At 40.8% G+C, this 14,092-nt stretch overlaps 1 protein-coding gene across 1 annotated transcript in view; it reads left to right on the forward strand.

The window, feature by feature from the left end:
• The window catches only part of GPR158 (G protein-coupled receptor 158), a 179,281-nt gene that overhangs the window by 127,391 nt on the left and 37,798 nt on the right, over positions 1-14,092 (forward strand). The window contains exon 6 of the mRNA XM_057384046.1: positions 2,569-2,678. Within this exon, the coding sequence (XP_057240029.1) occupies positions 2,569-2,678 (110 nt within the window). The remainder of the gene's footprint in view (positions 1-2,568; positions 2,679-14,092) is intronic.

A 14,092-nucleotide genomic window follows, 5' to 3' on the forward strand; every position in this document is an offset into this window, starting at 1 on the left:
GAATGTACATATAGCAATTCTTGCTCTTCAAAGCGTGGGACCCTGACAGACTGTGTGCAAGAATGGGTGAAAATGGACACTGGCCCTTGTGAAGGCACTGTATCTATTCTCCATCAYATAAACACAGGAAGATCCAAAAGGAACTCAAACTTGGATCAAGTCTTACTTCTGCAACATCCATCCCCACTGGGTGAAAGAGCAGCTAAGATGTATCTATTTCAAATAGGAAAATGAGAACAGTTTTCTCCGGCAGAGCCTTGCCTCTTCAGCCTTCCCGGTGAGCTGTCCCATGCCAGCTCACACCAGGCTGCATTTGAAGTGGTGGTTTCTTGGTTGATATCTAGCCAAATGCCTCAGCTGCTCATACAAATGATTCAATGCAAATCAATGAGATTTTCTAGACACAAGCAGTTAATGTTCCAGCAAGCAGCAGCAGATGAAATTGCTGTGTCAGATTGCATGGCAAAGAGAGCTGTTGCCCTTGTTCAGAAAATTCTATGCCTGGAGAGTTTTCAGACCTTCCCATTTCAGTTATCTGAGAAATTCTGCTTTCAAATCAACTTTGAAATGTTCAGAGTCTCTGTATGCCAGTCTTTTTTTTTTTTTTTTACATTGTTTTCCTTGTTTGGAAGACTCAAAGATAAAATGTGGTGTTTTCTACCCCCTGGCAAAACTCAGGAGACAAGTTAGAGCTACCAACTTTGCTCAGGTTCTGTAACTATCCTAATGTATGTTACTGTATATTAGGATAAGAGGTCATTGCTGCCCTTCAGGTATTTCTAAAGATTTTTTTGCTGGTTGCTCAGTTTGCCCAAGCATGGTCATGCAGTGTGGATGCATTTTGGTTTTCCAGCTGATTCTTCAAGGAGAAAAAGGCTGCTGGCTTTCCTATGTGCGGAATTTATCAGAATTCCTGAAAATTTGTAGCATGTCAAATCAGGAAAAAAAATTTTCGCCTAGAGGATGGTTGTGCACTGGAACAGGCTCCACAGGGAAGTGGTCACAGCACTAAGCCTGACAGAGTTCAAGAAGTTTTTGGACAACACTCTCAGGCAMAGGGTGTGACTTTTGGAGTTGGACTTKATGATCCTTGTGGATCCCTTCCAACTCAGTATATTCTGTGATTCTATGTCAGTCTAACAACAGTGAAAAAAACAGATTAAATTTTGCAGCACAGTTTGATTCAGCAAATGATATTTTTAAAAGAAACAATTTGATTCTGCTGTATAAAAAAGCRTGCCAGTGAAGCACAGCAGCCTCCATCTCTCTCAACCCACATCTGCCATTTTTGCCCCCACTCTTCTGAAGAAGTCTATGTWACCCAAAGGATGTAGTCCTGGGCTTTTGGCCAATATCCTGGACTTGAATTCCCACATAGAAGAGCATTTACTTAGGAAAATATGTGGCAGCCAGTAGGCACAATACTACCTCTGCTGCCAGAATGTACTGACTGTAAATGTAGCTGTGACAGATGGCCTGAAATGTTTCAGTGCCTGCTTTCTCTAGACCAGGATTACCTAATTGATGTCTACTGTGGTGCATTGGGTTGTTTTAGCAAGTTCTGGTCAGACACATTGAATGCATGGGATCTAAGTTTGCTGRACCAAGCAGGGTCTACAGGTGGGGTAGAGGCAGCTTACCAACAAATCCCTGGGGCAGCAGGCTCCTGGTGGGGCCAAATGTGTGGGAAGGAATATGGGATCAACCCTTAGGACATCAGGGACAATGTCTGTTGGAATGAGAAGAAATAGACTTCAGGTTCATATCACGACTGAGTTCACTGAGCAGCCCTGTTGTAGAGAAGASTGGTACTTTACTGGATAGAGAAGCTTCTATAAGCACTATACCTACAGAATTAGCTTTATGTCACTGCTTATGGAGTGTTGTCCTTGTGCATGGTCCTTGGTAGACAGGGCTAAAGTCTGGTAGGACCTCTTTTGTTGTGGTTAGAAAAACATGTAGGTGAACAAAAAGAGGTTATTTTCCTTAAGAAAGTGATAATGCACAGGGAGATTTGTATAGCTTAGGCAAAAATATGTGGGGAAGAGAGAGTCAAATGTGTCAAAATATTTTATATTTTGGATAGAAAGAGGCTAGTGCAATCATTTTTAGTTTGGCAGAGTAAAATGAGCAGCTATCATTTTGCTAGGTTTATTAGGAKTGACTTTGAAGTGTAACCTAGTAAATACAGCCTATCAAACCAGAATTAAGCCAGCTGCATATTACTTGAATAGCTCAAGGAAAATGTCCTTGTCTGTTCTATCCTCTTCTCTGGGTACATGTTTTCACTCAGTTAAGAAAAGTCAGTGGAATTGCATTTAAAAGTGTTGTCACTTCACAGTCTGTCACAGGGCTTTTGCCAGCTCCCTTCAAAGAGGAATTGGTGCCTAGAACTGTGCCAGCTGGTTGATCTGATCATCCTGACGCTTTACTAGAAAATCTAAATATACAGCAGTACGAGCTGAAATGTGTCTGCTGTCCTGTTTTGCAAACTATTCTGCATTTGAATGAAGAACTACTTTCTCATGAAAGCAGTACTGAAGCTCTCTCTATCTTTCTGTTCTATAGGTTGTCATTTTGTATTTTGAGCCAAGTATATTTCGCTGTGTTCTCCTAAGATGGGTTCGTCTTCTGGGCTTTGCTACTGTTTATGGAACTGTGACACTCAAGCTGCACAGGTATTTCGCATATTAATTTCCATCTCTGTGGGAGTATGTGCAATCTGTGTGGGTACTTAGATGGAAGAGCTGCAAATATTATCATAAACAAGTGCCGTTTCTGATTTTAAACCCACTGTGTGTTTCTCCTCAATTTTCCTGCTCAAATTATATGCTACTAATCCCGTTTGAGAGCTGTGAATGCTGGCAGGATTGAATGAAAAATCATGTACACATCAACTGTAAAATTGTGCAATAACTCCTTTTCACAGGAGGTAAATATATTTTCCTTGAATATAAAAATACTGAAGTGTTCAGAGTGTTCAGAAGTTTCCCAGTGAAGTTTTCATAGAGGCATGTTTTGAAGGTGTTGAGACACAGCAATGGTGGGTAAAATAGTAGCCTATGGTTTTCTTATGGCTCTTCAATCAAGGGCTGTTTTCCTCATGTAATCACARCAGACAGGCCACACACTCACAATCATCAGTATCTGCCAGCTGAAACGTGAGGCAAACTCTGGGTTCCATGGGGTTGGCAATGCATTCACAKGTGACTCAGAGATTTAAGATTCAGAGACACAGCTTCAGCTTCTGCTTCTACAGTCCCCTCAAAAACTGATGCCTTTTCTGTGTATGCTGGATGAAATCCTAACACTTTCTCCTCTTTAAACTTTATTGAAAAAATTMCCAATACATTCAGTATTTTTATTCAAGCAAAGAAATAAGCAGTATATTGATACTTGGACATACTTGATAAAGGATGCTCACTCATCTTTTTATATTAGTTTCATTACTGTCCTGGCATAGATAGAGGAGGTTTGATATTATGCTCATAAACTGAATGAGAACTAAAAATACCTTGTGTTTCATGATGCATTATTGACTTGTCACATTTTAGGTGGAAACCCCTGTTCTCCCACTGAAACAGAGCTCCTTCTTGCAGCTCCCTCTTATTTGTGTCCCTGGTTACAAGTGTACACTTAGGCTAGTAAACTCTGTAAAATTCTGTGTCTGGCCACATCTTTGCATTGAAATTGATCAAGAAAATCCCCCAACCTCATGGTATTTTCTGGAATGAACAATTTCTGATGCAAAAAGTAAATCAACTAGAGCACTAKAGAAGAGAGGGAGCTGGTGACTTTGCTTGGATGCTTTGTTACCTACAGCTTTGTTATCTGTAGCTAAACAGCCTGAGACTGTGTGTGGCTCATGTTGTCACAGCCCTATAAACAGGTTGTTTATATGATTTTACATGATGTGAGGAAGCAAGCGATCCTGACTGGGCAGTTGATCTTCCATTCATATGAAGTGAGGACAGGCTGAAAAATTGGGCAGAAAGTCTTGCACTTCGGCTTTGCTCATTCAGCTGTTTGATGTTCCTTGTCACCTGTGCTGACAGGGTCAGCAAGCAGGACAAAATTGAGTAAGAAAGCAACAATGCACTACATCCTCATCCTTGATCATCACAGAGCAGTGAAGGACAGCAGCAGACTGGACTGTATCAAAGGGACAGTAGCCTGAAGGCTGAGGGAAGTGATTATTCTCCTTTACTCAGACCATATCTGCAATGATGTGTCCAGACATCAGTGAACTTAGGTGAGTTCAGTGAAAGGCCATCAAAATGGTCAGGGCTTGGAGCACTTGTCCTGCAAGGAGAGGCTGAGYTAACAGGGCTTGTTCAGCATGAAGAAAATGTGGCATTTTAAGGACCTAACATGAGCTATCCAACACCTGCAGGGAGGTGGAGCCATGTTCTTTACAGCAGTGTATATTGGGAGAACAAAAGACAATGACAAATTGAAATAGGAGATTTCAAMTTTGTACAATATGAATTAATATCAGGGTCAGTGTTATACAAGTAAAGAATTTTCAGTGTCAGGGTGATTAAGCAGTGGAGCTGGTTGCTCATGAAGTTAAGAATTTACATGCTTGGAGGTTTTCAAGACCCAGCTGGATAAAGCCCTGAGCAACCTGGTCTGGATTCAGTGTTAAGCCTGCTGTGAGCATTCGATGGCCTTCTGAGGTAATTCCAACCTGAATAATTCTGTATTTCTTTAAGTAATGCAAAGAGGGGAAAAACCTATTTAGTATGTTAATCTAGAATTACTTGCTCTAGGAATCCATCTTTTGTTTTCCACCCAGATATCCTGACCATTCTTTTCCTTTATGTGTGATATTGTGGTCTTTTTTGGTACTGAATATCTCCGTCCCAGAGTGTGTTTGCAGAAGATTGAGTCAACTTTTATTGATGTTTTATTACATACACTCACAGCAATTACGCTGTTAGGAAAAATGTGATGCTAATAGAAATCTGGTAGAAAATTTTGGCAAATCTAATCCAATCCACTGTTCTTACAGGGTTGAGGAATGGCTTACTGCAGACACCACAAATACTCATAACAAGCACTSCTTCCCTCCTGCAGCTAGCCTGTGTCCTGCCTGGGGGAAGAACCAATTGCCAGCAAGGAACTTGTGATTTTTCTGAGTTAAATGGGAAAACSGATATTGTGTAAAGGTAGCTATTAATGATAATGAGAAAGTTTACTGCTGTAGTTCTCAACAAATGAGGTGCTTTGAGTAGCATTGGAGCGTGAAGGTTAAACAAAGCCAGGTCAGAGTYACTTGTTTTCTTTGTAGCTTTTTTCATTTTCTTGTAGCTCCTCGCTTCCTAAGGAGATCGCAGAGGTTTTGTTGGGGTCAAGCATCAAGGGGAAATGAGAAAAGAAGGCAAGAGCAGATGCTTAAGAAAGAGTAAAAGAACAGGGAAGTCATGTACTGATTCATTCTTTGAACACCTGTCACAGTCAATTTCTACAGTGCCTCATCCTTAATTGCCTCTTTCTTATTCTCTGTGCATTTTTAAAATAACGAGCTGATGTTTATGGGGGTGGAAGGATGGGGGCATGGAAATGAGCTTAATTTAAGAAACCTAGCTGGAGAGCTATGAACATAAAATACAATACTTTGCTTAACAATACATTTTTCAAAATAATTCTCTCAAGAAATAATGAAGCTTCCAATTTAACCTTTTGGGTTTAAAGGAGCTGCTGATGTTGCACCTTTCAGTATATTTCTGTGACTGAAGACTATGTCCTTTTTCAAGTTTTGTATTTTATGAACAGATAATCTCATTATTTTTAATGGCGTGTGAACTTCTGTCACCTTGGTGTCAGTATTAATGAAGAATCCTTAGTTCTGGAGCACTAAAGCATAAGAATGARAGCTACATACATACAGACAAATGTATGCATATGTGTGTATGTATATAGAATAGCTTTCAGATATTTTAGGAAAAGAAAACCAAATAATTGGGTCTCTATTTAGTGGGAATCTCCATTTCCTATATTAGTAAGAGAAACAGAGGAGAGGGAAAGTGAGGAGAATGARAAGGTGTGGAAAAGGTAATGTGTCAGGTATGGGAAGCATGACAGTGACATCATCTGTGATTTTTTGTAAGCAGTGATGGTGAGATGGGTGTGTTAGTGGGAGAAYAAGATGTTAACACTATGATGCAATTCTGCATTTCATCTAAATGCTGTGCTAAGATTACATTGCTGGGATTTGCCATCTGGTACAGTTGGAGCAAGTAGTGGACCTTCCTACAGATTTTGGAGGTGATAAAGAAAGGAGGAGMAAAGCAGTGTGGGTGGTATGCAGGTGTTTGAGGCATGTTTTAGTGGGGAGCATGGTTTAGTAGCTCATTTGGCAGTGTTAGGTTTATGGTGGGACTTGATGATTTTAAGGGTCTTTTTCCCCCTAAACAATTCAATGGTTCTGTGATTCTCTCATTTTTGCTTCAGAATTTTACCAAAGAGGAGACTTACGCTAGCAGAGAACCCATGCAGGGGAGACCCAGGGTGGAGGTTTTGCCAGGGCGTGCGGTTGGGTGGTAGATGGGGAGCAGTCTGTGGGAATTGTTCCCCTAACTTACACACTCCTTATTGGTATCGTTGTTACTGTTTGTTTTCTTATTTCCTTGCTGTTTCTGGTGGATTTTTCTTATCTCATCCTGTGATCTTTACCTTTTTGTGCTTCAAATTCTTCTCTTCATCCTGCCACAGGGGGAGAGCAGGGGGAAGTGAGCAAGCGTTGTGTGATCTGGGATGTTAGTACGCTAAGCTGGGGAATAGCATTCCTAACCATAACACATGGCATATATGACCTCCCCTAGGCCTCCTAGGGCCAGGAAAGAGTATTCGGATGATCTTGTGTAAAAGTGTCTGGTGGGAATGTGGTGCACAAAGGTGCAGAACGTGCCTTGGCAGTTGGAACCTGTAGAGCTGGATTATGCCTAGGCCAGTATTTCATAGGTCGTAGCGTCAATAGGTGACAGTTCCATGGTGCCAATACGCCACTACCCAGGGGTTCAGTAAAATGGAGCACAGTGATGAAACACTGCCGAGAGAAGTCTCATCTTGGAGAAGTGGTTACTGGGTAMCTCAGCTTAAATTGGCAAACGAAGTGAGATGAGCATCAGCTGTAGTGGTGAACCAGCCTGTTTAAAATGTCAGGCCCTCAAAAATGGGGAGGATTTAATTCCTATTGAATTATTCTTTTTTCTTGTGGACGGTAAGAGTGCAAGAGTTTCAGACAGATGCATTCGCTGTTGGATTTTGCCACTGGATATGGTCTGTAGTGATTTCTGTAGTGGTTGTCATCTCACATGAAATGAAAGGAAGAAAATCTGTTTTCAAGGTAGATGTGACTGTTGCAGAAATACAGTGTCCAGAGTGCTAGTGTAATACTGCCTTACTGAATTGTTTGGGTTTTTACTGCTTTGACCTGACTGATTAGGTATTTCAGTCTGTTGGCAAGGCAGGAAAAGGAATAGTTGGTTGAGTTGTTGAGATTTTTACATTGTAGAACCTTTCTATCATTATTCCGATGATTTGCCTATCTCCTCTCTAGAAGTGGCATAATTTAGCACCTGAGGCTGTATGCACTGAGTCCTACAAAGCTTTGTGAAAAACAGTTTTGGGGTAGAAAGCAGACCTTRTGCATGTTCCCACAGAGCAGAGGCTGAAACCTGCAGCACCAGCAGGTTCTTCTCTGCCTGGTGTGCCCTGGGTGGTCACACATCGTGCCTTGGGCCTGGCTGCTGGAGAAAACAGCAGAGAAATGAGGGTTTTAAGGCTGGGGACAGAGTGAAAGGCTGGGAGGTGGGTTAGGAATGGAAGCRGCTCAACTTGCTGAAAAAATTTCTGCACATACAGAAGTTCATAAGGAATGAAGTTTCACGGTCRTGGAAATTAGACCGGTCATGGAAATGTCTGTTTTCTTGTTAACATGTCTTAACCTAATTAATTCATTTCATGAGTACAATTCRTGTCTCTTGTCTGCTGCAAACTTTTGCTACTTTGTTTACTTCTTTTTATGGTATGCAACAAAACAGGGCTTCAGACAGTAAATTTCATATTGCAATCYTCCRTGATGCAGATTCAAGTTGAAATTCYTGGTTTTGCAGTTCTTTTTGATTAAATGAGTCACATTCTGTTGTGTTGTRGCTTTTTTTCTCAATATAATCTGCATTATTAAAATCCTATTTAGCTTTTTTGTATCCCTGCCATTCTCAAGCAATAACTAGCCTTAACTAGACAGTATATTGCTTCAGTTTCATATTTATGAATAAAATATCTATTTTCTTATATATAAACTAGTAAAATGTAGCGCAGCTGTTAAAAAGCACAGTGCAGAATTAATCTTGGAGCACCATGTAGAAGTGGGGCTAATAAACATTATTTTAAAGCGAAAAAATCGGCAGCATGTAATGTATTTAAGATTATTAGAGCACAGGGATCCTGAAAATATTCTCATCCATATTTCTATTCATATTTAATTTATAGAAAAATGTTGTTGATACAGCTGTACGGTTCCATGTGCTGGTTTTTTAATCACCTTAACGTAGCAAAACATTCTGCTTTATCATAGCAGACTGAGTTTGGCTAGGGAAGTTTAAAGAGAAGATAAAGAAAGTATCTGGTGTTTTAATATTCAATTATGTCATTATCATGATTATTAAAAAATCAGCCGTGGGTTGGAAGGTACATTGTAATGATCCACAGGTATCACAAGGCCTCTCAGATGTCAAGAATCATGACTGGAGAGGAGGTTTCTGGTGGGCTACCTGAAGGATAAGGAGTAAGCCTGATACTATTTAGCATTTTTCATTGCAATGAACAACCAAGCACAAAATGATTACTCATAAAATTTGTGGATAACAAAGCTTGSCAAAATACTAAATTTTGTTTCATAAAGTAATGAAGAGTATTCTTTACTACAGTCATAGAATATCTTGAGTTGGAAGGGACCCACAAGGATCATCAAAGTCTGACTCCTGCGCCCCGGAGGACAGCACCAGGAATGCCACCATGGTTGTTGTCCAAGCACTTCTTGAACTCTGCCAGGCTCGGTGCTGTGACTACTGCCCTGGGGAATCTGTTCCAGTGCCCAACCACCCTCTGGGTGAAGAACCTTTTCCTGATACCCAATGTAAACCTGCCCTGAAACAAACTCAGGCCATTCCCTTTGGTCCTGTCTCTGGTCACCACAGAGCAGAGATCAATGTCTGTCCCTCCTCTTYCCCTCACAGGAAAGCTGTAACTGTAATGAGGTTTTCCTCTAAGTGTCTTCTTCTCCAGGTTGAGCAGCCCAAGTTACTTCAGCTGCTTGTCATACACCTTTCTATCAAGGCCCTTCAACATCCTTGTTGCCCTCCTTTGGACACTCTCTAATACTTTAATRTCTTTTATRTATTGTGGTGCCCAAAACTGCCCCCAGCACTTGAGGTGAGGCCACCCCAGCCCAGAGCAGAGYRGSACAATCCCYKCCCTTGCCYGGCTGGYGATGCTGTCCCTGATGCCCCCCAGGACAGGGTTGGCCCTCCTGGCTACCAGGGCACTGCTGGCTCATGTTCARCTTGCYRTGGACCAGGACCCCCAGATCCCTTTGCACAGCACTGTTCTCCAGCATCGTGTTCCCCAGTYTGTTGGTACATCCAGGGTTGCTCCATCCTGAATGTAGAATTTGGCAGTTGTCTTTCTTAAATGTCATACGGCYGGTGATTGCTCAGCCCTCTAATTTGTGGAGGTCTCTCTGCAGGGCCTCYCTACCTGGCTGGAAACAAGAAAGYTGATATGTATTARCATGTTTGGTACCATTGTCTTACTGAAATAAGGCTAAAAATCTATGAACTGTTTAGTGCCAGATGTTGCAATTGAATCTGTGAGCACATTTTTGCAGATCTTCTATTCTTTTCCTTGACTTGCTTTTCTAGTTTTTACGTGTGACAAGCTTTCAGAACCTGTTGCATGCTACTGTTTTGTGAAGTTATGTAGTAAGCTCAATATTAAAAATTATTTTTTCTTAAACCATGTATTTTCTAGCTGTCCTATGGTTTCCTTCAGTCTGAAATGACCATCATATATTCCTGAGATATTTCTCTACCACCTTAGTAATCACTCACTTGCTGGCTTTGAACAAAACTCCATAYAGTGCTGAGAGCCTTGAAACTGATRAAAGAGCTGRAATTACACTGTCCCAGCCATCCCTTAGTAAAGCCTTAATTGCTTTATGCAGGATCTTGCCTCAGCAGTAAGTCTGCCTTCTATCTTAGACTGAACAGGCTTTTTTTTTTTTTTTTTCTTCTAAATCGGATTAACATAATCCAGCTCTGGACTTTGCTCCTCTGCACTTCTTCAAGTGCTTTGGAGAATGTGGCTGCAATGACCAAATCTCAGTTCTAAGTTTCTATTCGATTTGCAAATCATACTTTTSCTAGTTGAGAAAATGGCCTGTGTTGCTCTGGGATCCTTGTAGTGGGTGTTTGTCAAACTTGTTTTAAAGTAGCAATTGGTGGCTTCTGGTGAGTGTCAGCTGCCTTTGGCCTGTGAGGAGCAAATGCTATTTGTTTTGGTTGATACATAGTGTGACACTGTTGTACCCAGGAAAAAGAGACATTGACTGTTACTGCATGAATGTATGAAATTGTAGGGTTTGCAAGAATATATGCTGTGTAATGTTCAGTATTGTCTGTGGCTCAGTATCTTGTAAGCAAACTTTGTCAGTGTGTATCCTCAGGAATATTGGCTGGTGCTCAATTCAGCTTGTTTGCTTCCTAAGATGTTGTCTCAGTCTGGAAGCACAGTGAACAAACTCGTACTGTTTTTCACATTCTTTATTGGGATTTGCACTCACCTCTGCTGCACAGCTGCACCATCAGAACCACGGATGTGAGCAAGGCACAAAATCCTTGTTGACCATTCTGTTTGTTTTCATACTCTTTAATTTGAGTGGTAAATGTGATGGTGATGCCCACTGTCTGTTTATACTTGTCTTTGAACTTTGTTTCTGTGCTTGCTATTTCTCTCATGTGGCATTCTGGTATTTGTTTATCTTTGCTCAGAATGCTCAGGTCTCATCAAGATTCTCCATGTCTTGGATAATTATTAGAACTATTGTAGAGTTCCTCCTGCATGGTTTTTGTGCTAGCAAATCGCTTTTGTGTTTCTGGCTGAAAATTCAGGTATGCCCAAGATAAACTGTCTCTCCCAAAGGACAACGTAAGTATGTGCCATGCATAGAAACATGGGGCAGGACTACCAAAAAAATGCTATCACTTGATTTTTTTTTTCCACAAGATACTACGTCATGTGAATACCTAAAAGCAGTGGAACACTGCAGYAGTGTTCATTCATCACTCCTGTGGAGCCAGCAGCATTGCTGTTTTACTCCTGTGCAGGGTGTAAGGCAGGCTTGKGTCACTCTTCAGCCTTCCTTCAAACACAGACATTGTTCTAGGTAAGGCATTTTTTTTCTTCTAACACTATGATTAGTGTTTGAAGAAGATAGATGTCTGGTCTAGCACCTGGTGCAGTGCAGTGTTTATTGTAGATTTTTTCACATGCCTTTTTGTCCCACAGGTCTTCTGATTCCAARTTCTGTTTAGGTAATTTAATTGTTAGACCAATTCTAGTGCGTTTTAAAGAGCTACYTCTGGGATCCCAGTAGTTCCATTCAGAGTTTGTTTTTTTTTAATTGGATGTCAACCAGGTCTGTGACTCAGCTTCTCCACCTCAAATGACAAGACCAATTCTTTGTCATAGGTATGTTACAAACTCTCTTGTTCCCACCTTCTTTGGGGTGTCTGTTTGAAATATCACTTTCAGATTTCAGTGCAGCAGTTCTGCCGCCGGCTCTGCCTGTTGCCCACGCCTCAGTGCTCCTGCTTGCACATGCACAGCTTGCCTGGGTTTGGCTCCAGGCACCGTGAAACACCGAACCTGCTGCTTGAGCTGAGAAAGGTAGATTGACCACAGAGAGCTCAGAGTTGTCTGTGTTTTGTTTGTTTTCCACCTGTAGTGTTTRGAAATCATGCAGAGCCAAAGTCTGCTTTACCCAGCGAGCACAGTCCAGTGTGACGTGACAGGAGGGGCACTGCCACCAGCTACAGTGGCTCTCTGCCACACCTTCCTGAAGGTGCAGTTCCCCTCAGCTGACCAGCACCTTCTTGTACAGTACTGAGAGGCCAGAAAATCCTGTGTCTATGACATTTGCAGTCCAGCCAGAGTGCACAGACCTTCTGAAAACAAACAAACAAACAAACAAAAAAAAACAACCCAACCCAAAGACCTTGAGATTTCACCTGTGAGGTTATTTTTGTAAGAAAAAGAAGTAGAATTTATAAATCAAGTCAATGAACTTTGTAGWTGTTTTATGCACCTTTTTACTCTAAGTGTAGTGACTGTAGTAAAGCCATTGACACAGATCATTCTGCAAACCCAAACAACTATTTATCCCAAATCCCAAAATGGTTTCCTGGGTGGAATTTCTCAATTTCCTCAATYTCTGGACTAAACACAAGACTGTCAAGAACAGTAAAATTGAGTACCCTGAAAGATATTGGAAAGCAGAAGTAATGAGACAGGTTTTGTAGCTGTCTCCTCAGAATGCAATGGGCATTGAAGCTGAGCTGTTTGCTGGGCTCTCAGCCTGGATGCAGCCCTAGCAGGCTGGGATGTGTGAGGAGCTGGCAGCAYGCCCTGCCCTGCACAGCCTCAGGTCTGYCATCATGCATCATTAGCATGAAAARTCAGAGTCATCAACGTCATTTGCAAGACTTATCAGATAGAGTACAGGAACCAAATCATGTACCAAGGCTGTTTTCAGTGAAAACAAAGAGTGTGTTCTGTTCCTTTTTGTCTCCATGCTCAGTTAGACTGGGCTCATTTATTTTCATCTTTGTGCTATATGAAACACCACATTTAAGCTGTTTGTTATATTCAAGAGTCCAAATCTGTTTCTTGTGTGATTAGCCCATGTTGCATGGTTATTGCCAAGTCTGAATTTGAGTCAATGTCTGACTATTAATTAAGAAGGAATCTTATTAATTCCTCCCTTTTTCCCGTTTACTTCTTCGGGTTATTTGATTGTGAAGCAAGTTCATTGCCACTGCATTTCTTAGCACTATTGCCGTATTTCTTTTTAARCAACTGCTTTCTAAAAAACATCATGGCTATCAACACTTCTAATGTGTATGTGACCACAGAGTGAAGATGGGACTCTTTGTCCTTAGTTTATCTTTGCAGATTGTATGGAGCTTCAAGCTTATAACATTTTGCTCCCATTCTGTTCAGTCCACATTGTTTGCAATAGGGTCTCACTGCTCTCTGTGGGTAGATTGCCTGTGTCTGTATTTTTTACATCTTCTACATTTGATTTTAGTGAGAATACTGGAGCGTTTTATCTATCTCATAGCAATCAACTGTTCCTCTTTTGTCCTGAAAATTGTGRCATTTAGATTAGTTCTCCTGTGTCTCATTAAATGGAAGCATTATTCTTGCTTTTCTTGACAACTAAACCTTTGACTGCAATTTACATTATCATTTCTTTCATTATAGTGAAAACAGAAAACAACAGTTTGTGGAATTCAGCTTGTCAGATGCTGCTATTTCTTCCTCTGTGTGTGAGAGGAAACACAGAGGATGAGATACAGTATTTCTTGCAGTTGACTTTTTTAACTTGAGTGTTTTATTGCAGAATGACAAATAAAGAGAATGTTTCATTTATTTATTGAAGTTGTATGTTGCAGTGATGTATTTCACCATGCAGASGAGTATGAGTAATTGCATTGCCCTCTTCATTAGAATGGGTGACAGTACTGTCTAGTAATAAATTTGAAAAATAAAAGTGAAAATGTGTAGTTTAGCGGACCCCTGAGAGCATCATTTGTGATGCTTTGTAGAATACTCAGTCAAACCTCACAAGAAGCTCATAGAACAAATTATACAAAAGAGCTTGTACTGCTAATTATGCTTTTAATGCTAATGCAGTTCTAAAGCTTATTAAATCTTAAGATTTAAAGTCTGATTAAAAAGTATTGTAACAGAAGGCATACTAAGAAAATGTAGTTTCTTCCATCTATACATAAGTGTACTGATT

This window comes from Malurus melanocephalus, unplaced genomic scaffold, assembly GCF_030028575.1.
Source record: "Malurus melanocephalus ecotype Western Australia unplaced genomic scaffold, MMel_1.1 scaffold_14, whole genome shotgun sequence".
Lineage (NCBI taxonomy): Eukaryota > Metazoa > Chordata > Aves > Passeriformes > Maluridae > Malurus > Malurus melanocephalus.